The sequence below is a fragment of the Colossoma macropomum genome, unplaced genomic scaffold (genome assembly GCF_904425465.1).
Source record: "Colossoma macropomum unplaced genomic scaffold, Colossoma_macropomum, whole genome shotgun sequence".
Classification (NCBI taxonomy): domain Eukaryota; kingdom Metazoa; phylum Chordata; class Actinopteri; order Characiformes; family Serrasalmidae; genus Colossoma; species Colossoma macropomum.
In genome coordinates this window covers 28902468-28927209 of record NW_023494785.1, presented here as the reverse complement: position 1 = coordinate 28927209, position 24742 = coordinate 28902468, and the positions used below count along the sequence as shown (strand labels likewise).

Genomic DNA, 24742 nt, shown 5'->3' with positions numbered 1-24742 from the left:
GGCAGTGTATTCTCTCCGTGCCCCATGGGAAATGAACACGAGTGCGGGACACAAGCCATTTGCATTTACATTAATAAACAGCAAGAGCGGTTGGGGATCTTCTTCCCACACTGCAGAGTGGTACTAAATATCATCAGTGTCACTGGCTGAGACATAACTGTACAGAAGAATAAGACTGTGACAGTGTAATCCGTTCGGACTACCCGGATCTGTAGTCTTGCATTAAAAAGGGATGAAAAGAGTGGACAGGGGCCCCAAGGAGGTCACTTCAGGCCTTGTGTTAAAGCAACAGCTGTCTGAAATGCTAGAGAGGTGACACATTATAAATGTTCAGCAAGGTTGTATGTCTCAGTGAGTTAGCGCAAGTGGCAGTCTCACCAAGCTACATCAGAGAGCCAGCCCACACGACGACATGTAGTTTTCCCCCAAGGAAACACACTACCACAAAAGAAGAAAAGACTGCATTTAGGGCTGGGCGATAAAACGATAACGATAATTATTGCGATATAACTTTTCCTCGATAGAGCGATACGAGATGTTCGATAAATGTTCGATATAATACATCATTCTCACACTTCCACGTTCTAGCGACAGCCGTGGTGGCGTTTTCTACTGCAAGGAAAGCGACACTACTCTGCTGTCACCAGGAGAGGGTGCACCTCCGAGTTTTTCTACATGATTAGAGAGCGAGGGGGCCACGAGTAAGAGGAGTCTTTAGCAACAGCTGAAACGCGGAGTTATACATTCCCTGTTTGAGTGGAGCGACAGGCGATCTGTTCTCCTGTGACCGAGTGTGGGTGACGAGGTCAGTGGTGTAACTATACTGTCCTACAGCGAACTCACCTCTTTTATAACATCCTAACCAGCTTTAGCAGCGTTAAATCACAATCCTCACAACTACAGCGCTGTTGCAGCGCTCTGACAGTCATATTTTAGTATGAGTGCGTTCCTAAGCAACGAAAGTGAAAGAAAGAAGTGAGTTCATGTAAATTACAGCCTTGATTTAAACGAAAGTAAACTGAGGAAGCTGTGAGGCATTGGAGAGCGGGAGAGCGCTATCTTTCCAGGCTAGCTGTTATTAGCAGCTGGCTAACTTGAAGCAGCGCTCCGTCACTCCACAACACGGAGAATTGATGATACTGTAGATCAAACAAGACACAAAAGCACCGCTTTCAGTTTAAATGTACCTAAAAAGAGGACTCTGTTTGTCTGGCGGTTCACCACTTAAATTACTACGACGGTATAGAGAAATCCAGTCGTCGCTAGCTGGTGTCTGAATACTGTGATGTCATTTGTAGCGGGGTAGCCGAGCGCTCGTCACCAGCTAAAAATAATCTGTTCTCTTTCTTAAATTATGACTATTACAAAATAGCCATGCTTTTCCAGCTGGTAAAAACAGCTTACCAGACACTTTCTCCCACTCTCCCATGACAGATTTGTGAAATGTTCCACTGTTTGAGTGTTTGTCGTGTTCCGACCATAAAGGATAGTTTAAAACAGCAATTAACCACCCAGGACCAAAAATCAGCCTCCAAACTTGAAAGAAATAATGATTTGACATTTATCGCGGTATGTATCGATATCGAACGATATGAATTTTGTTTATCGTGATAACATTTTTGCCCATATCGCCCAGCTCTAACTGCATTGCTTTCTTACTGGTAAAGTGTATTACATTTTGTAAATTGTCAAACATAAATGGTTTTCATAAGCCCTGTTATTATTGCTGGGCGATACAAATGTTGGTTTTCAGTATGGATGCACAGATCATGAATTTTTACAGCCGATTCCGCTTCCTTTACATTTAAACTGCCCGTTGTCCAATTTTTCTGTTTAATGGCCATTTAAATATGAAAGATAAAAACACACTAGCATATTTCCTATACTTTTTATTGGCCAACATTGCAACATAAACTATAATATTTGTTCTTTTGAGGGCAAAATTGACATTTAAAACTCAAATTAAAAATCATGTTTAAATAACATGAATCAAACAAAGTGTGACATCAAAATAAAGAGCTAACTGCCTATTCAGCACAATGAGTCATGCATAATTATGCTACAACATGTTGATATAGGTGTAGCAGCAGTATTCAAGTATAGTGCAAGTGCACTTTCCCATGTCAGATTAATGAGTCAAAAAAATTACAACACAGATCAGCCGAATCAAAACAGTAAATTTGCCGATCACATATCTAGAGCACAATCCTGCCAAATGTGACAATTATATTGTGCATCCCTTAATTTTCTATTTTAGTGATAGAGATAACAGATGAAGACTTGACTATATAATACCACTGTATAATGTACTCATTTCATTTACAGACGTTTGTGAAAAACAGTTCAAAATACATAACTAAATAGTAAGATTCCTATCTGGAAATGTGATTTCTGTTCACAGTATTGTGTGTCAAAAGAGGAGAACAGAACAGAAAAAGTCCACTCACAACAAGCTACTTCACTTTTGTAAGACATAACTTTTTTGCATAGAGTAGCAGTACTAAAAAAAGAACCAGATCATTTACCTCATTAAATGGGAGTTTCCAAAATGACTGCATAATTCAGTCATTCAAAAAACATTTTAGACCCAAAAGCTTTATTTAAAATAGGTATTTATAGACATTAAACTCTTTAGATGTCTGGTTCCCATCACCACCAATGTTAACAAGTGTGTGTAAGTTTCTCTAGAACAGAGCATTTCACTTTAGATCCTGAATGACTCTGTTTACATCTTAACCATCAAATTATGCGAACTGTAACCCTACATATCATCTAATACTGTGATATATTTGTAAAATACTGTGGTATTGAATTTCACCAATACTGCCCATTTTTTATCCATGCTTCTCGTAGCTCGAGAATTACATACATATTAATACATATTATATATATATATATATATATATATATATATATATATATATATATATATATATAATGCCTGTTGCCCTTTACACTTTTTGTAAATTTCATGATGAATGGACCAAAGGAAATGGCCAAAAAAATACTTGGGGAAAAAAGTCTGGTTACATCAACTTACATTAAAAGAAAAGCATGTTTTTCTTCTTCTGTAAAGTTGTCATTTTGGAGATTTTGTTATATTAGGTGCTTTAAAGGTGCAGCTGTTAATAAATTATGATTCAAAATAGTATATCATGTTCTGCATTTTTTATTTGATGTTCAGGAAAAAAACAAAAAAAAAAAAAAAAAAACAAAAAAAACACTTATCTTAGGTTGCACAGAATTTCATCACACAGGCTGTGTCTCATCACAAGACCTAGTTAGATTATCTAACTTCAGAGGAAGATTCCCTGAAGCCTTCGCTTGTGTGTGAATGCTGGTCTTCTGAAGTTCTAAAGGTGCAGTGGATTACCTGGAGGGCAGCCGGCCCCTCTTCCCCAGGGGAGAGAGCGCTTTCTGTCCCTGAGATGAAGTTTCCTCCTTAAGCTTCACCATGGCGTGGCCTGGGGGTCGACCGCGTAGACGAGGGGCCCCATCATAGCCTGACAGCTCTGCCCTAAAGGAGAACCAGAAAATAAACCGTCAATAAACCGCCTTGATCCAGCAGAGCCTGACCAATATGAAAATTCTATAACCGACTCCCATACTGAAACTGGAGGTAAACATTCTGACAACTGATAAAATCAGCAGACACAATTTAATATGGTAAAATATTAAGATTTTTATGTGCTCCATGCTTCAGCACTCTGCAGCCCCACTCTGTGAGCTTATGTGGTCTACGGTTTCGTGGCTGAGCTGTTGCTGCCCCTAGATTCTTTTATTTCTTAATAATAGTGAAAGGGGTCACTTTATGACAGTGCCACATTCAAAGTGACTGAACTCTTCAGCATGACCTGTTCTACTGTCAATGTTTATTTACGGAGACTGTATGGCTTTGTGCTTGATTTTATACACCTGTTAACAATGAGTGTGGATAAATACCTTAACTCAATAATTAGGAGGTGTGTCCACATACTTTTGGCCTTATAGTGCACATCTGTCAAGCCTTACTATTCAAAATTGAAATGAACAGGTGTCTAACAATCTGAAAACTGGAAAATCGATGAAAAATATAAGAATCTTGAGAGTAAGATCGAACAAGGAAAATTTGCATTTAGATTGGAGGGGAGGATTAAAGTCTCTCCTCACCGGCTACAGGATTTCTCTTACAGCAAATGAAAGCTGGTGGCCTTCAGATTCATACCACTGTAATAATATTTGTATAAGCATAGCAAGAATGGACCCTATTATAGCTTATCGTTTGATCTGTTCGTACATCATATAACATGTGTGGATTTATGTTTGGTACATAGAAACACAGACCCACACATGCTGTATTATATATGAACAGATCATGGCTCTCACAGAGAAGAACATATTTATTGATGGGAGATAAAGAGACTGTTGCACAAACACACTCACAGCCACAGACACCCACACAAGAGTGCGCACACTGATGCATCACTTGGCAGGTACCACTTTTTGACAGGACTCCAACTTCTCTGAACAAATTACCACCCTTTCTTCCTAAGGTCTTTGTACATAAAACGTCTATATGAAATTATGACAGCGACATTCTGTTTATTGACCGAACTCAATCTGAACAGGGCAGGGAACTGCTAGGAGAGAAAGTGCCTCCCTGTGCTACCATTAACAGGCGAGCAAATAATTGGGTTTGCCTTATAAAAAAAAGCTCATTGCAGCACAACTCAACCATTACTTTTGACAATCTCTCCGAACCTTTGGCAAGTTGCCAAGGACTCAGTCGTAGCATGCGGAGAGGGAAAAAAAAGTAATGCAATTTCACACAACCCCTCTGAAGACGCGTAAGCCAGCTCAGCTCTGCGGTGCTGATTCAGCATTTATGCCAAAGAGGCGCCCATGCCTCTGTGTGTTTGTGTGGACAAGCAAGAGATGCAATTTGGCCGCCTCTGAGGCTTCTCGCTGGGAGTAAACATGAGATCCAGCCCATCAGCTCTCTGCTGAGATGAGGCAACAATACAGCTGCGCAGTGATTGAAACTTAAAAAGTATTTCATGGCCTGCTCTGTCGTGAATTTGGGCACGTAATGAAGCAGCTTTTGAAATCTGGACTTTGCTCATTTACTCATGCGGATTCATGCATGGTGAAAGAGTTAATGAATGTGACCGGTCTTTCCAGCCTGCTATCTAGGATGATAATGAAACCACCCACTATGACCACATCCCTATTTAGTCACTGAGAACATACAAGTTTCATTATCAGAATTTCATGTGATTTTCATTTAACTTCTGTGCTCATCGTTCTTTCAGAAAATGAAGGATTAAGCAAACTGGTTATCAGATAAAAGGAAATGTTGATATGACAGCTGAATTTGTAGGGCTTAAGATTTTTAGCTCCAAAAGGATTTTGAAAAGCTTTTCAAAAGATTCCTTCTCCAGTCACAGTACTGCTCAAAAATCAGATACTACTCTTCCATTTATTTAATTTCCACTCCAATTGGCCATTACGTACAAGTTATCCATTTTTAGAAAAAAAAGCAGAAAAGATTTTTAACAAAATTACACAGAAGCCTCAACAACTGAATATACATAAACATTATATCAAATTTTCCAGTATTATGTGTTCAACCTTTGCCTTTATTACAGCTTCCATTCTCTTCAATAAACTTGCTTTCTGTTTTGTCAGGAATCTGCAGGGATTTTTCCACATCTCGAAAGTTTAATCTTAGAAATTGGTTGTGTTTTCTCCTTCTCATGATCCAAGTAATCCCAATTACAGATTGAATCATTTTATAAAAATCTCACGTCATGTTTCAGTGTTCAGTGCATCTTCTTTTTGTGTACTTCCTTTTTCCAGTAAGGGCTTCTTAACAGCTATGCATCCTTTCAGACTCATAGTGTCTTCTCACAGTGGAAGGATGGACAAAAACACCTGTGATTTGTTTTATATCTGAAGCAAGAGAGAAGCTTGATGTCTCAAAGATAAAAGCTTTAAGTATTGTTTGTATGGTCAGCGCTTACACAGTTGTGAGTGCTATTTTCTCTGTATTTTTTAATAATTTTTTTAAACTCAGTTTCAGAAACTTTTTTTAACTCAGTTTTTTTCCCACATATTTTCCTTTGACTTTCTCTTTCCTTGTGCAGGTGGATATCTAATCTCAGAAATTTCTCCTCCAGATTCTCAGATGTGCCTAAGAAAAAAAAAATCTGTAAGGCAGCTGAGGTGTGTTTGGGTAACTGCTTGTGTGAATGTTAGTGTCTGTTTGAAGGGGAATGTAATGACAGTGATTCATTTGGGAACAGCTACTGTTGGGAAGACACAGCGGTAACTGGTTGGTTATAAGATTGGAAGGATGGAAGGAGCTAAAGTGGTAGGTAGGTGCACAAAAATAAAGAGTGGACAAATTCATCTCTGACAGATGTGATGATAGTGTTGGAGGCTGTTTTGTTATTTTCTGTTAAATTTAAGTATCCTGCTTTTTCTAACACTGAAAAGGGAATAACTTGCACTTAATGGCCATTTTGACCGGAAATAAATAAATGAAAGGGGAGTCTCAGACTTTTGCACAGTACTGTATCTCCTATCTGATTCATAAAACACTATAAAACTAGAGCAAACAATGAGTACATTTTTGGTTGCAGGAACAGCATTACCCAGGGAGGTTTACTGATTACTAGTAACGCTTTGCATCATTCAGCATTTCAGAACACCACAACTAATACTTCCAACTCCATCAACACTTGTCCAAAGTTGAGAAAGTCAACTGCAGCTCCTCACCTGTTTTCCATGTGACTTTCCCCGTCTTGCACCTCGTCCATAGCCTCGTCCTCTGCAAACAGCCGCTTAGTCTTTTGCACAAAGTGCACAGGGACAAAGGCTATTTGCTTTTCGCCGCCCAGCCGATCAGGGCAACACGACTTCCTTCTTCATGTTAATGTCTGAGTACGGACAGCCGAAGGCACTGGGGACGAGAAAGACAAGTGAAAAGGTTGGTTAAATATATGTGCATTACTAGACATAAATGTTCTACTGATTTTATTCAACAGTTTTATACTCTTACGTAATCCTATCAAACAAATTTCCTATACAACTTGAGCACAGTCCTCCAGAAAGATCTCTTAAAATGGTTCTAAAATGACAGTTATTTAGCAGTATGTTGTCAAACTAATATTTCTTATCCTACACGTAGAGTATCTAATGAATAATCCACCTTTCCTTCTGCTTACTGTGTCATTTCTGTGCTGTCTTTCGTTTTTTGTTATGAGGACTGCAAAAAAATAATCTGTAAAGCTTTACTGTGTTTTATTCCTCTGTGAATTACGTGTGTGTGACACTGCAGAGCAATGTTATATGTATTTTAATCAGCAAATTAATTCATTCATGGCTCTAGAAACAGGACATGACTGTGCAGAACACTGTGTGTGGCTGAATAGGTTGCCACTGGTAATCAGTACAGAATGTTTCTGGAAACACAACTGGATATGTTTTCAATGTAGGCTGCGTTTTATGCCTTGGGAGCTGGAACAGGCAAAATAGGCCTTTCTGTTAATCAAAAGGAATCACAGCTTAGCCAAAACAGTTTGCTGTTTATCCCTAAAAACACATTACTATGAACTCATCTTTGTACATACTTACTATACAGAAAGGTTTCTCTGGCTTTTTGAACTGATGGGTGATTTTTGCTTAGCAGGCTTAACTCTGCATTCTCAGGAGCTTGCTTTGTGTTACGAAGTCATTTCGGAACAGGCCACTTTTCACTGAACTCACTTACATCTGGAGCACCATCTGGCCATAGAAGCTACTTCCCTCTCTGAGTAACAGGAGGGTCCTGTTCCTATTATAGCTCCCATACCAACGACAACAGAAGCATATGGCACCTTTAGTAATGAAACGAAGATTGATTAATTCCATTGTTCTTCCTCTCAGCTAGGGGTTCAAACATACAAGAATTTATTGTTTTGTTGTCAAGGTCATGCCAGTGAAGAACGAAGAGGGCTACAGTTAATTGCATTAATCTTATCCATCCTGGCAACGGTAGACTAATTTTCAATATATTTTTGTTCCATAAAGAAAAAGTGAAGTGCTAAGGAGTCACTCACATAAATCAGTGTTGATCTTGCTGCTGGCATATTTACAGTACTGTGCTATTGTCAGAGACCACCCTTTCTTTATTTTATTTTCAGTCAAAACGGACATTAAGTACAAGCTCTTTCTGAGGAGATTAGATATAAAATTGTCCACCTACATAAGAAAGGGGAAAGTCAAAGAAAGGTAAGTGGGAAAAAAAAACAAGGCGTTCTAAAAATGAGGTTCCAAAAAATGAAAAGATAGAGAAAACAGGACACCTAACAACCATGCAAAACCTGGCAGACCACCAAAAATGTACTGTCATCTTTAAAAGAGAAGAGAAAAATCAAGCTCCACTTTTGCTTCAGATCTGAAAAAAATCCACAAGTGTTTCTGACCGTCCTTTCACTGTGAGAAGACAAGGTCTGAAAGTCTGAAAGGATGTGTAGCTGTCAAGAAGCCCTTACTAAGAAAAGAAAAAAAGGGGAAGGGGAAGACCCCCAAGAGTCCAGACCTCAACATCACTGAATGTGTTTGGGACTACTTGGATTGTGAGAAGCAGAAAATAAAATCAACCTCTAAGAATGAACTTTGGAGGTGTTTAAAAACATCCCTGCACATTTCTGATTTCAAATTTTGTGTTAAATATGTTTGCTGCTTTTCCCAGACACTCAAAAATGAATATCTTGTACCTAATGGCCGTTCCTACTGCTAATCAAACATATGAATGGTGGTCTCTAACAATTCATTTAACAAGCTTATCAGATAACGTATTACTATTTAGGAGATTTACATACAAATATATTCTATACCTGCACTGGTTCTTAAGGAATAGCTCACACTCCTCTCTGAGAACAGATGGAATAATAGTAGCACTCAGAAGGGCTCAAACAGCAAAGCCCTACACCTTCACAGTCCATTACAGCCCAATCACTAGGCTCCTTTCAAGCGCCATAAGCCTGGCTACTGAATTTAATGCTGACAAATTTTACAATGTTAATACAAGAGTGGTAAAGCACTCGCTGTGATTTAAAGGAAAACGATAAAACCCCTGAGATGTCGACCCATATCACAGCGCAGTTAAATGCTTCTGCTTTACTGTGACTAACAATAGGAGCAGGGGTGCAAGTAAGATAAAGGCTCAAACATGAACAGCAGTTAGTACAGAAAGATAAGCAGAGCACATGGACTTCTCTTATCCAATATACTCTTATGGAGACTGTTAGGCAGGCCAATGAGAGAGGACTGTGCAGCCTCAGCACTACACATTTTATATATATATATATATATATATATATATATATATATATATATATATATATATATATATATACATACACACACACACACACACACACACACACACACACACACACACACATATATATATTGTCCTTGTCGAAAGAAAACCTTGTATCTCTATTTTTGGCACTTTTTAGTTTTTGACATAATTTGAAAATGCATGTTGCCCTTTACATTGTATGTAATTTCATGATGAATGGATTAAAAGAAACAACCCAAAATGACTTTAAAAAAAGTCTGGTTCTATTGACTTACATTAAAACTAAAATAGGTTTTTTCTTTCTCTTGTAAAGTTATCATTTTGGAGATACAAGGTTTTCTTCCGATACATATATAAAAATCACCTTTTTTGAGAAAAAAAAAAAAACAAAAAACACTCCTTTGTTTTTTCGGTGCTCTTTTGTTTATCCACTATATTAATTTATTACTTTCTATTTTTTATTTTTTTTCTAATGATTTTATTTAATCATTTATTTAGGAATTTACAATAAAACAAAAACAACAACATCAAACCAGATCATGATCTGCTAGTCTATTCCTGTGCGATAGTGTGATGAGTGAAAAATCTCACTGTCAGCACAACTGACGCTGCGGTACTCCACTAGAATTTGTGTTGACAAGGCTGTAGAATTATTGGCCATGTCACTGATCATTAAAACTGTTTGATGCATGACAGAATGGACAGAAGAAAGAGGAGGTAGTATATGCAAGGGAAAGAGAGAGAGAGAGTGAGATAGAGAAGAAGCTGGAGCGTTTTGGAGAAGTGCAAAAATAGACTGAGGTGCCTAGATGTGAGTAGGCTAAAATTACTGCAGTCAAATGGGCTTCGCTTCACCGCATGGTGCCCTTTCCTACAGTACAGATGGCTTCCAGACAGAAATCAATGTGTGCTTCAGGAGAGGGTTCTAGGATATTTTTGGAGATGTTTGCAAGTGCTCTCTACTGCCATTTAGTAAGGTAGGATGAGCTCTGAAAAGTGCTTCTCATAATATATATATTACCATAATAATATAATCATTTTAGGAGTTAGATGTAGTATGTAAACACTTAACGTACACACTACACTCTATAAATGCAAACTAACCTACAAAAACAGCGCATTCTGAATTCATTATTTTTGTGATGTCACAAAAGCAGTGTATTTGCATATATCTGTCTATTCAGCCTAGAGCAGTTTAGCTCCACCCATTCATGCTGAAGTTATAAGCAGTGTTTCAACTCTGCTCAAGACTGCTTTCTGAATGAGGCACAATACAGAGCAGCTAATCAGAACTAAACTCATTTACATATGTCTGTCTTAAAGGTAATGTAACAACAACCTATTTATTCTAAGGGATGAAGAAAGGTTGGAAGAAGGTCAAGCTAAAAATAAATAATGACTTTTTGGTACAAACCTAATTCCAAAAAAGTTGGGACAATGTGTTAAAAGGTTAAAAAAAAATTTAATGCAGTGATTAGTAAATTCTGTTTGACCTGAATTAAATTGAAGACTGTATTTGATGTTTTACCTCATGAATTTCACTGTCTTCCTAAACACACACTCATTCTATAAGAGATTCCTGAAACATGTTCCAAAAAAGTTGGGACAGGAGCTTGTTTACCAGGCCATAACCATGGATGGCCCTGAAAAAGATGGTGTCTAAAAGGCACAACACAATACAGGCCAACCAATCAAAACAGAGGTCATTTACATGTTTTTTTTTTTTTAGAAAATAAACCAATGCAAATGTCATACATGGCCCCAGAAAAAAAAAAGTAAAAATTTCATAAAAATTTGGATATTGGCATTTTAATGTAACTCAGAATGTCCTCTTGCCCTTAATCAGGGCTGTATGCAGCTTTTTTTTTAATTGCAGCACTAGTGCTAGGTGAGATGCATATTAATGCAAAATTGTAGCCCTGAAATAAAAACTACATGATAATTCTTCTAAAAAGACAAATAGAGAGATAACTATTGTTCATTTGTGGAAATCTGCCTTTGGCTTCATGATGGACACAATACAAAACATATGCACTCTTACAAAACAGACAACTTAAAATATAACATGAAAGAGCTTCATAATATCTGCCTAGAAAAACACTGTAATCATAATTGTATAATTCAGATCCCTACATAATTTGGACTGAATTAGTATTATAAAAGCAGTAATCCCAATAAGTGGAACAGAAGTCGAACCCACACCACCAGGATTTTGCATATGGTTGCAGCCACAGATTTAAAAACAGGAAGTGAAAGTTTATTACCTAATAGTTTAGATACCTAAAGGTAAAGCTCATTGTTATTTGTGAATTTTAACTTTATAAATCCATTCTAAAAGGGATATAGGCTAATAGCAAAGGCAGAGAAGCAGTCGGGTGCCTCAGCTTGTAAATCCAAAGACATTTATGGGCTGATTTATTTATTTTTTTTGGAAGGCAAATGATAAAATGTCAAATAATGGCCGGATTTACATCTGGCATTACATCCCAACCTGAACAACCCTGTGCTTTTTGTACTTCATGAGGCCTCATGTTTACAGACATTTGGATTTGTAACAGCATTCAAATTACCTGATGGACTACAACAACACTAGCAGTGAACCTGTGCTCACATGAGTTGAAGAGATGGCTTGAGAAGTGGAGAAAAGCGTGACACTGCAAATGCCATGAAGTGACAGTAGTTTGTGAATTACCTGAATATTTAAATGGATATATTCAAAAAGTTACTCCTGCCACTGTGATCTTTTTGTATTTGCACAGGATCAATTTCCCTCAGCATGTGCAGCAATGCTGTTTCATTGTACAGCCCTGCTTCATTCGTGCATCTCTTTAACAAAGAATGTCAAGGATTGTTGACTGACTAATTTACACCAGTCGTCTGTTTCCACACCTCTACGCACAAAATCGCTGTTCCCAACCATTTAACACTGCCATTATACAATGACTACATTATTGTCAAAACACATCATGATCCTAAACTCTGACATCAGCTCAAAATGAGGCAGGATGGATTGTATTAAAACATATAAACTGTTCAATGTAAGTCTTCAGGAAATGTACAGGAATCATTACCTACAGCATATCTGATCAAATTCAGGATGTTGGAAATGAGGCTCTGACTCCACACCCCATAATCTTCATTTTGAGATAATGATTCAACTCATCTAATCCCCATTAACGGATAGGGAATCGAAATATGGAACTCTGCTGGCAATGGTGGAGGCGGCCATGCAACAATATGAAGTAGCTCTCAGTGATTATGCACTTTAATATGCATGTCAAATGATGCTTTTATTACAGCACATTTCAGAGAAGCTTCATACGGGTCTGCACGAGGAAGACTTGTTTATTGTAATAATATCACTTTAGGGCTCTTCACATAAACAGCCTTTAAGATGTCATAATGATTTACTTCTAGAGGCAGCTTATCAGAGTAATGAAAACAAGTCATAGCGTTCTTCAGACTGGGTGCTTTTCTGTGTGCCTCAAGTATGTTGAGCATTTTAGAAGTTGTAGACATTATTACATAGTATTATCTCCTGCATGTGACTCTTGATGGAACAAAGTAATGCCTTTGCTATGATAAAACAGTTAGGAGGTAATCGTATGCTAATGTATGTAAATGAGATGTAAATTATTCACTAATGAAGCTCAGCCCTTTTTGGTGTTTGAGAAGAAGAGGATTTTTCGCAGCACAGCTTACAAAAACCCTATTTCTCTCGCTCTCCCTCTTTAATCAGAAATTACTCTCTGAAGGACCCGTGCCTCTCAGTCTGAGGATGAGTAAAAGTATGCACATTCTACTCCCAATTGATTCTGCCATGATTACATGCCTGGAAAAGGTGATCAGCAGAATAGTGAGAAGCTTGATTGCATTCCATGCTTTTCCACAGCGGTTGGAAAAAACAGGAAGGGCACACAAGAGAACATGCAGCTTACATTTCTTATTACACTTTGGATCACATCGATCAAAATTTAATTTGGCGTTTCTCCGGCTTATTCCTCATTGATCTGCAAAGGGCGAGAGAAAATACTAGCGGGTGGTCCGAGAGGCACACATACGCTGTGACGGTGTAGTGCAATGCCGGCCCAGTGAACACCTGAAAAGATAAAAGAAATCCTGACAAGATATAAGACCCTGACAGGTTGCACAAATCTTAAGCGGCTGAAATGAATGTTTTTTTCAGGCCGTAACCCTCATCACAGGAGGCTGGGTGATGCACAGTCTAGAGAGATCAGTGCAGACAGATTCTTGGCGGAAGATGCAGGCTGTGGAGCCTCAGTGGCCCACAGTCTCTGAACCATGGCCAGGAGAGACCTTCCCCCTTCCCCGTTAATCTGCTCCTGTTTAACGGCCTTCAACAGCCTTGAGCTCGCTTCTATAACACTCCTTGGATTAGGAGGCTCATGGCCAGCTCTCAAGATCAGTGCCAGTTGAGTCTTCATTGTAAACACTCTGGAGTTCACATTAAGGTGAGTGCACATACAGCCCTGAGCGGGGCGATAATTAAACGAGTCACCAATACAGACATAAAAACTCATAAGCAGTGAAAAAGGTGATAAGCAGCAGGGTCTAGCGGCAAAAAAATGTGTTGAGTTTAAAATTAAGTCAGTAAGTTCTGGTGCACTTTGAGATTAAGATATGGGGTAATTGTTGTGGAATTATTATTTAATTCAGCTCAACAAGAAGTCATATCCAAAAACTATATTCTTTTCTAGATATTTTGATTTGAAAAGTTGGGACAAGGGCAGACTAGGAAGACTAGGAGCAAATGTTAAAATGTTAAAAAAAATAAATAAATAAAATAATAATAAAAAAAACCTTAAACAGGTGATGTAGTCATACTGGGATATAAAAGTAGCTTCCAGGACAGGCCTAGTCCTTTATGAGCAAAGATGAGTCAACGCTCACCACTTCGCCAAAAAACATCAGAAAAAATGCATCAGTTTAAAAATAACATCCCTCAACCAGGGACCGCAAGGATTTTAAGTATTTCTTTCTTTACAGCACATACTATCAAGAGATTCAGGGAATCCAGAGAATTTTTTTTGCGTAAAGGACAGAAAAAACCACAACTGAATGTCCATGACTTTTGACCCCTCAGATAGCACGACATTAAAAACTGGCATGCTTCTATGGTGGATATCACCACATCGTTTTGGGAATACTTAAAAAAAAGATCTTGTCAATAAACAGCGTCCGTACTGCATCCACAAATGCAAGATAAGACTATACTATGCACAGTGGTCATACATCAACAACATCCAGAAATGCTGCTGACCTCTCTGGACTCCAGCTCATTTGAAATAGACAGATGCACAGTGGAAATGTGCACTGTAGTCTGATGAGTCAACCTTTCAGATGTTTATGTTTATAAGAATAATGGATGTTGTGATCTATGGGCCAAAGAAGAAAAGGACCATCCAGATTGTTATCATGAACAGGCCATTGAAAACTTATGTCTTATTAAACTCAAAATACAACAAAGGTCCTGCCCTTGCACAGCTGAAAACAGAAGAATGGCAAAAAACTCATTTTTTTCAACTGGATTTATTGGTCACTTCAGTTCCCAAATGACTTAAATGTTGTTAAAAGAAAAGATGATGTAACACAGTGACAAAAATGCTCCTGTCCAAGTTCATAAGGTAAAAAATAAGTTTTTTTTTCATACATTATCCAATGTAATATAAGTCAAACAGAATGTATTAATCACTTATTTCTGATTTTATTAGCATTTCACATATCTTTAAAATCGGGTTTGTATGTGTTAAAAATCTGTTGCTTACCATACCAATGTCAAAATGTCAATGTGTATGGAATGTAGTAGACATCTCCTTTGGAGATCCCACATTTATTCTAAATAGATGGCGTATCATTTGTTTTGTTTGTACTGGCTCCACAACAGTGCACAGTGCTTGGGCCCTGACATATGTAATATGTCAAAGGTCGTTTAGTTCTAATAGCAGTTTTGACAGTCCACAGAAATCGACGTGCTCTACATCCATTTTGGGTATAAAACATCAAGTTAAACTGTAAACACTGCCACAAAGTGGTTTTAAAACCACAAATTAGTTTTGTCATTTACAAAGCAGTTATTGTGAGTATTATGACTGTATGGCCAGGAAATGCTAAAAGACAACGATCTATCACTAAAGCATTTACAACAGCAACATCTTATGTACGTATTCCCACCGTTTATTTGCTTATTTCTTCAACACTTTACAATCACAATCATTTACTGACTGGTGAATGCCTCTCAGTAATTAACACTGTTTAAAATGTATTAGTTTTTGTTTCATTTATTGCTATCAAGGTATTTTGCTAAAATATTTATCACATTACTGTTTCTTCCCAAATCACAGCTCCACCATAGGCTGATTTCAGATCTGCCTCCACCAACAACTTTTCAGGTGAAAACTTGCCATGAAAACATTCAACATGTTCATTCAGAGAAGAGTCAAATTTAAGGGTAGTGCTTTGTAATAAGACATCTCTTAAAGGGTTTATGAAAGCTTTAAAATTAGTCTATTACATTGTTGTTAATTATATAATAAACACATTAAAAACATGAATATGCAGTTATAACACATTCATAAAAAGGGTAACAGGGGCCTGTTGCTTGCCAAATATTGAGTCCACATTCACTGATACTGTTAATACTCTTGCTGGATACTTATTTGTCTTCTCAGTCAGCACCGAACCCATCAACTCTTCATATTCATCAGATCAACAGGTCAGTGCTGTTCTTCTTATTTATGTGTGTTATATATTAATGTGCTTATTTAATTGTAACTCATTTATGACCTATTTATTGACCATTAATAAACTAACTCTGAACTGTTTATAAATCATATACTATAAGGATAGTCTTATTGTAAAATGGTACAAAGTTAAGTCTTACACCCAGTCTTAACAAAGCCCTCTTCATAGTATGGTGCAAGCTTGCAGTTTCTGGCTTTTATTTTTCTCAAGCTGTCTTGCAATGTCAATCAAAGTCAAAGCAAAAAGAGCTTTTGGGAAGCACTACTTTGAGTGCTCTGCCATACCTGTGGTGTCCTGTGTATTTTGCGCCTTTGATGTGGCCCACTCCCCTGCAGCCTGGGGTTGGACACACGCCCTGCGTGACGGAGCTCTTGAGGTCAGAAGGTCCTGCTTGTGCTGCAATAAGGGAAAATAACCACTTAAAAACATGCTCAAAAAAGTGCATCAAATTCCTTTATAGAAACAATTTTGGGCTGGCGTTGAGAAACACTGACATAGACGACTCATCCACATAATATGCATGAAGCTTGAGCTCTAGTTTGCAGTAAACAATGTTATATTGTCTTCGACTAAACCTCAAATGTAGTTATGGTGAAGGGAATGGGAGAAACATGCTGCTTTGCTATCCCTGCAAGATGTATCTCACAGCTGAAATTAAATCAGGAGCTTGTTTTTCTCCTCATAACTGCTTGGCTTTTGTACTTAAGAACAAATTTAACACACAAATACAGCAGTGTGCAAATACCTTGTCAAGTAAAACACACCAGGCTCAACATGGCCAAATGTTATTCACAAAGGTCAGCTCTAGAGGTGAAAGATTCATCACTATATTCATGAGGAAGGCTTCTTGGGAGCAGTAATAAAAGTCAGCTTTATTACAGCTTGACCAGACCTACGAGGCAACTGTGGAAATAATTCTGACACTGGTGTTAAACTGTCTCATTATCTACTGAAATGTCCAGTATCTTTGAAAATGTGAGAACAGAACAACACAAGTGACTCAAACAGAACTGAAACATCTGAAACATAAATCACTATCAGTGTTAGCATTTCTAATGCCATGCTAATTGTTACTTAATTGCTATGCAAAATATTAATTTGCAGCTACATCCATATGAGTCATACTTTTATTGACTATATTTAGCCATATTTCATATATAAGCCAGGCTCTGCAAAAAGGCAGTGTGGATGCATGCAGCAGCTCACAAACTGAACACAGATCATGAATTCACTTCTTTCCTGTACAGCCCATCAATCACTATAGAAAGAGGCACATATACAACTGCATGATGTGCCATGTCTGTGACTTACAGTGCTCAAAATTAATCTTGGGATCCTAAAATACAGCTCAATACATTTCAGTACAACACAGTCTTGTTCGTTTATTACTTTCCACGCCGGAAGCTGAAATTTATTTATTCGTATCCATCAGGAAAGTTATAACAACCAAGTTTACTAACCGAAACCCAAAATGTTCCCTGTAATTAACTAAAAGCTCAAAGTGAACGTTAATCAGAAATCAGAACATATTTTCTTCTGTAACGTTATTCATTTTAAAGTGAAACAACAATTGAACAGGAAATAATTTTGAGTACAACATGATTTTGTTCTTCAAGATTGGATTAGATTGTAAAAATCAGGTGTCCTGAAATGAAACGAACATGGAGCCAGACTTTAATGGTCAGCAGAATCGGTCTGTTTTGCAGAAAAGCCAAAAATAAAAAAATGAAAATGAACAGATTTTGTCAAAAAAGAAGTACAACAACATTTTGATCCATATTTGATTCATAGTTTCAGAAGCATGATCTGTTATTTGTTGAAAATGTTTAATATGTACTTTAATATATTTTTTTGATGTTTTAAGACTAACTTTTTTAACATTACTCTCACTTTTATTACATTTCCACAAAACTTCATGAAGAAAATAAATAAAATCAGGTTATCATTAAAGCAGACCTGTGTACAAGCATAACTATCTAATGTGTGTGAGCAAGAGCTGGACTGTGTGTGTGTGTGTGTGTGTGTGTGTTGCCCACATCATCAGCTGAACAGACACACAGTGTGGCTGAAAATTGGCCAGACTTTCAAACTACCTCACTTGTGTTAACATGAACACGTGCTTCCGGTGTAAACAAACCAAAATTACTCATGAGGGATTGTTTTTACAACCAGCCCAAAACCAAAAGTGAAAGAGTAAATGAAGACAAGAAGAGGTCATTTGCAGCAGGCTAACCAACTGGAGTTACAAGTACACGCAACTGGAAGCCGAGGTGATGACGGGTGTTTTCGCTCGATGATTGCTCAGGGTGGTGGCAATGGAAAAGCAAAACATGCTGAGGTATGACTGGTTAGCATACTTTTTTCCCTGCTGCTGGAACACAGTGGCACAACTAAACGTCAGAAGACATTTTGAGGAGGGCAACAGTGATCACACTTTGATCAAAGATTACACAGAAACAAGAAATTTGTTGGAGTGCATGAATTTGCACAACTGATGCTTAGCCAGGCATGTCATAGCCAGACAAAGCATAATTTACATAATACACTAACACATTAAGCAATTTTAAAAAAGTAGTCTCAAGACTGTATCTAAAGATCATGAATTAGGTGTGTGTTTGAGTAATATGGATTTGTCTAGACTTGCTCACCTTCAAATCACAGCGTTTTGTGACAGACCTATACACCACATACATACTATACAGAGTAATGTACACTCACTCAGTGGGGGTTCCAGAGGGTGTCCTGTCCTTCCACACCAGCCCACAGGATGGAGGTCTGGCCAGTCAGAGTCTACCCAGAAATCAAATTTTGAGTGCCAGCCATCAAAGTGCACCTGTTAAAAAGAAAGCCATTCATTTATCAAAATGCAAAATCAATCAATCAATCTACCGACCAATGTGTGTGTGGGTGTGTGTGTGTGTGTGTGTGTGTGTGTGTGTGTGTGTGTGTGTGTGTGTGTGTAAAAATAGATATGGATATATATCCAAAATTGTTACAAATGGCTATACAGCAGTTTGAAATGAAACTCTTCTTTATATACTATACGCCCAAACAACACTAACTTGGAAAGTGAGCCACTGCTTATTTTGTACGGTATAAAAGACAAAACTCAATATGTAAAACTGAGGAAAAACAAAGTCACAAAAAGTTATTCTTTTACATTTAAATCAGTGGCCCATGCAGCCTCCAGAAAGCTCTAGAGAGATCTAGCACAAGCAGCAGCCTTGCTTTTAGCTCAGAGTACTGTAAGATCTGTCAACATGGTGAGAAATATTCAATATCTCAAAAAAAAAAAATTCAATTATACAGCACAGTTGGCAGATGCTGACTATTCTCTTTCGATTTTGTAATTAGCTGAGTGACTGTGAGTTTAACCAAATCAAGCATCTAAACAACTGAAGTTAGTTTCCATGAAAAAAGAATCAGTACAAAAACATCAGCCTGCTTTTTATAAATATGTCAAACTTTGCAAAGTCCGCATAATTTCTGCCACATCTGAAACACCTCAATCTGCAGCATCTGAGCGAGCTCTGATGTGACTTCACTGCAGTATAAATTAAGTGTGATGCCACTAACTGCTGAGCTTTACTTCCATCAGCAGTGAAATCCAAAATCTCACTTATCAGCAGCCTGTGCTCCCAGAGCATACTTCACTCTGCTCTCTATTTTCAGGGTAAATAAAGTAATCCACTTCAGTGTCACTCTGAAAGTACGTGCAAATTGACTACGACTTAAATTTTATGGTGCCAATAGTTGCAGATACCCTCGGCCTGATGATGTTTACTTGCCCACAGAGAGTGAAAATGTCTCCCGTGAGAAATCGCAGAGTGACTAAGCACTTCAAAGCAAAAATGAAACAAAGCTGAACCAAACGAAATGTGACAATAATGGATATCTGATTTTTTTTGTTTTCTAACGAGTTCCTCTTATTGGGAAGTACTCAAGGCTGACATGCTCCAGAGCATGTCTGATTAAGATGGATAGTTGTTTTCAAATGAGAACAGGCCGAAATCAATGCAGTCAATGCGCCCCCTCGGCCTGCGTAAGAGCCATGCACTGCTAATGGTTGGTGTCTGATCACGCAATTAAGAATTAATATGACTAGGGAGATGCTTTCATAAATCACATAAGGGAATACCAGGCACAGCAGACATTATAGGCTGCAGCATGGCAACGGCCTTTTGTCTTGGCCCATTAGAACACACATCATCACTGTGCAACATACACATACACTCACACATAACCTCATACAGGACTGAGTAAAACTCAGAGACCACCTTTCAATTATTTAATTTTTGGTCAGAATAGGCATTAAGCATAAGTTATTCATTTTTGGCAGAAAATTTAGGAGTTAAAAGAAATAGAGAAAATGGAACTCGTAACAACTGTGCACAATCTGGTAGACCACCAAAACTGTCAACATTAGTTAAACAGTTAATAAAACCTGATGTTTTAGAAGAGAGGAGAAAATCAAGCTCCCCTCTTGCTTCAGATCTGAAAAAATCTACAGGTGTTTCTGTCCATCCTTCCACTGTAAGAAGACGACTCAACACTGAGTCTGAAAGGATGTGTAGCTGTCAAGAAGCCCTTACTGAGAAAAGGAAATAAACAAAAAAGAACATCTGCAAATCAAATAAAAAAAGCTGTTTGTGTTTTTTAAAACAATGAACCGACCACCCCAGTCCAGACCTCAACAACACTGAATGTGTTTGAGATTACTTGGACTGTGAGAAGCAGAAAATGCAACCTACTTTCACAACTGAACTTTGGAGGTGTTTACAAGAAGCACATAAAAGCATCCCTGTATATTTCTTTGAAATACCAAAATTAAGCCTCCTGGAAAGAACGGAAGCTGTTATAAAAGGACTTAGTAAGTCCTGAAAAATGTGATATTATATTTAGGTGTTGAGGCTTCTGTGTAATTTTGTGTTAAATGTGTTCTGCTTTTCCCCCCCGACACTGGGAACTTGTACTTAATAGCCATTTTGAGTGGAAATTGAATGAAAACTCGTCTCTGACTTTTGCACATGTATGCACTGTGTGTATATCTGTGATGTAAGCAGCTATTTGTTTACCAAATTTTCACAAAAAAAAAAGCATTATCGAGTTTGAGTCATCACTAAGCCTGGCTAAGAAAGACATTCAAGTGTCAGTCCAAGACATAATTGCTAGGCATGGGAATAGTTAATAAAATAATACATTGAAAGCCAGTGAGCATTCTGAAAAAACTGTTTCAAGGGAAGTCTTGATTGCAGCATTTGCTGGGGACTGCTGTGTAACACAAAGCGTGTCCTGTTGTGATTTGATGTGCGTCAGTGTGTTAGCTTAACCATTCCCAAATCTCTTTTTGAGGAAGTCCAGCTTCCATCCAACACTTGCTTTAGCTAATTAGTCCTTAATTAAATGAAATCAAGTGTGCTGCTGATGGAATTTAACAAATTCAAGCAATGACTGCAGCAAGACGTCAGAAACAAAACCTGTGTACCTGTGTAAATAACTTTTAAAAAGGATATTGTTACATTTCACTGCGTTTATGTTTTGTATTTATTCTAATGCTATAGAGTGTTTAATGGTAAACACACACTTTCTGGCTAAACGGTTTTAAACAACTGTTGGCTACCTAAGACTTTGGTACAGTACTGAATACTCTGGTTTGGGTTTGTGCATTTATGATATAAAAAGACGCAACATGTATCTAAAAGTTTTTTTGGTAATACTTTTCTACATCTTGATATGCTGTGTAACAGTCACAATACATTGTATTTTCACTGATACAGGGATAGTGGCTGTTTCTCTTCTAAAACCACTCCTGAACTTACTACAGGCTAAAAGTGTATACTGTTGTTTTTTTGCACACTATTTTTTGTAGTCATTTAGAGCTATCAGCCCTGTAGCACTGCAGAACAGTACTTGCTGTGCGACTGTATGAATGCCTGAATGATTAGTGGCATCCAAGCCTCTCTTGAAGACTAAACACAAGGGATTTGAGTTTTGATTCCAAGTCAGAAAAGCCTGAATGCGACTAATCAGTTAGTCGTTCATACAGCGACACAGCAAGTGGCGTTCCGCAGTGCTGCAGGGCTTATGGCTCAGAGAGAGTACTCACACTACAGAAAACGTTGTATAAAAAAGTATTAGTAACCTCACTAAGACACAAAGAAGGAGCCATCAAAAAGCTTTTTTTTTTAGATGATCATAAAGTAGCAGATTGATCTTCTGAAACCACTGCAGATATAACAGAAAGCATTGTAAAACTGATTGCACTACAACCTGGGAAACCAGTTGACCCACTGAGAAACAAATATGATTTACTGTCATCTAGATAAATGCCTTAAGGTTCTTTAAACAGACAGAGAAAGCATGAAGGTAAAGGAAAGAAACATTCATTGCTAACATAAACCATTTTACACAAAGTCAATAAGAGAAACATCACTTAAACTGATGTCCTTTAGAATCGTCACTCTGATTACGGAAGTAAATCAAGGAATCTACTCATTAATCCATTTTCAACTCAACAACACCAAACCATGCCTAATTATGTTATTGGAAAAAATATTAACTAGAAAGCCTTTAAAAAGACTTCACTACCAAAAATATATAAACAACGCAAACAAAGGGGTATGTCCATTAGGATCTGTCTTTCAGGCTTTAATTTCAGCTGACCAATTGTTATATAATTGCGATTAACAATTTAATTGTCTTTTCTTGTTCATTAACTACATGTATTAAGGTACGAGCCAAAAGTAGCAAAACTGAGTAGCCGAATCTCAGTTCTGCAGAGTCATGTGTAGTCAAGCAAAGCTTGTTTTCTCTTAAGAGTGAAAATATATATAAAATAACTCTCATTTTCCTAGCCTGCTAAAAACATTAAAATTAGCTACATATCTAACAAATCAATTAACATTACTTGTGCTGCCCTCTAAACATATTAGAGCACTCAAGTAAAAAAAACTTAGTCCCATGACGTGTCTCAGTGAATGCATTTACTACTGTCTTTTATTTCCATTTATTTGCCTCAGCCCACACAGTTGATTCACATTTTGTTGTTGCTGCTTAATATTACTGTCAAATATAATGTAACAAACGACTGCAGTCAGCTCAAATAATTGCGTTTATCTCAAATAATTGTGATTAGGTGGTTATGTAATACTTGTGAAAGGTCTAAGTCCGACCGTTCAAGTTACAAATTACCAAATCTAATTTGGATGGTCAGACTGTAGGTGCATTCGCTCACGTGCAACACTGGTTGCTGTAGTAATGAAGCACATGTGTATATGCTGATTAGGTAGAGGCAAAACATAGCAAACCTAACAATGATACCTATCTAATATGAGGATCATGCTATATTTCACAACAGCATTTCACTTTTTATTAACTACAGTTAATATGAATGTATGAACATGACATTAGTGTAGGATGACCTTATCATCAGACTGCTAACAAGCTATTGGCCGTAGCAGTAACATTCAGAGGCAGGCTTTAAGTTCAAACGTTTTTGAAAGCAGTCAATGTAAACTACAACAAAGAAAGTGAATGTGTTATCTAAATGTCTGTTAAAAACTTCTACTGTCTGTGTTTAAGCTGTAATATGTGAATATACAACACAGACTATGTTGTCACATATTCTGAGGTCATGATCTGCTAACAAAATGGAAAAAACAAAACAAAAAAACAAACAAACAAACACATGAAAGTCGATCTGGCCAATCAAACTGAGTCATGTATCCAGAAATCCAATATGAATGTGATTTAGAGCCTTTGCAACCAAAGACAGGGTACAATGAATTACTGGCAGAGTCAGAAACATGAAATTAAACCTTAATACTCCGAAGTTCTATGTTAGATTTGTTATATACGTTAGCGTGCCCCATCATTCAGCTCACATATAGAGAGACCTGCCTTAAAATGGCAGTGCTAACTACCACCTAATGGACAGAAAAATTAGGCCATTTCCCTTAAGCTCTATTTGGAGAATGGACATTCCATGTTGCCCACTTCCATGGACAGCTCCAAACTCTCGCTCTTTGCTGTTTAATGTGCATTTTTTTGAGAGGCAAAATGTAATGCTGAGGGCTTATTTTGGTTGTGCAGCTTTATTTTCCAGAATATACAGAATATTGTTATTTTTTTGCATCAAGTTTTTTTTATTACAGTCTGACCTGAAGCATATCTGCAGTCGCACAGTCTGCCATGGAATTCGGCCACAGCATCTTGTGCAGTTTGACATGCAATAAATGTATAAAGCTGCTGTTATCGCACAGTCTGCGGGGGGCTTTACTTAGCACTGTCCACTTATAATCTGACCCCCCAAGACATATGTTAATGCAAAGTGTGGACAGGGCCTAAGAGATACCAGTAGAAAAATTTAAATACGCATCATCATGTAAATTACCAACTAAACACTGCTGATTCGGTGAGAGGATACATTTTATTCAATTTATTTTTTAAATCAAATTATTGTGATAGCCCTAATGTTTTTTATGTGCATCCTGATCCCTCTTCTCCCCTGCCTACTCACCTTGACTCTATAGTCTTCAGTGTCCACGATGGTGGCCACACGGATCAGCATTGGGTTTCGCCTGTCCACCGCCTCCAACTTCATGTTGACCTGAAATCCATGAGGGGCTCTCTGCAGATGGACAGTGTTTG

General features: G+C 37.6%; 1 protein-coding gene across 1 annotated transcript in view; it reads right to left on the bottom strand.

The window, feature by feature from the left end:
• LOC118821269 (lethal(3)malignant brain tumor-like protein 4) overlaps positions 1 to 24742 on the bottom strand; it is a 110194-nt gene that overhangs the window by 45873 nt on the left and 39579 nt on the right. The window contains 6 exon segments of the mRNA XM_036589814.1: positions 3374 to 3517; positions 6760 to 6890; positions 6892 to 6943; positions 16378 to 16489; positions 18812 to 18926; positions 24612 to 24722. Of these exon segments, the coding sequence (XP_036445707.1) occupies positions 3374 to 3517; positions 6760 to 6890; positions 6892 to 6943; positions 16378 to 16489; positions 18812 to 18926; positions 24612 to 24722 (665 nt within the window).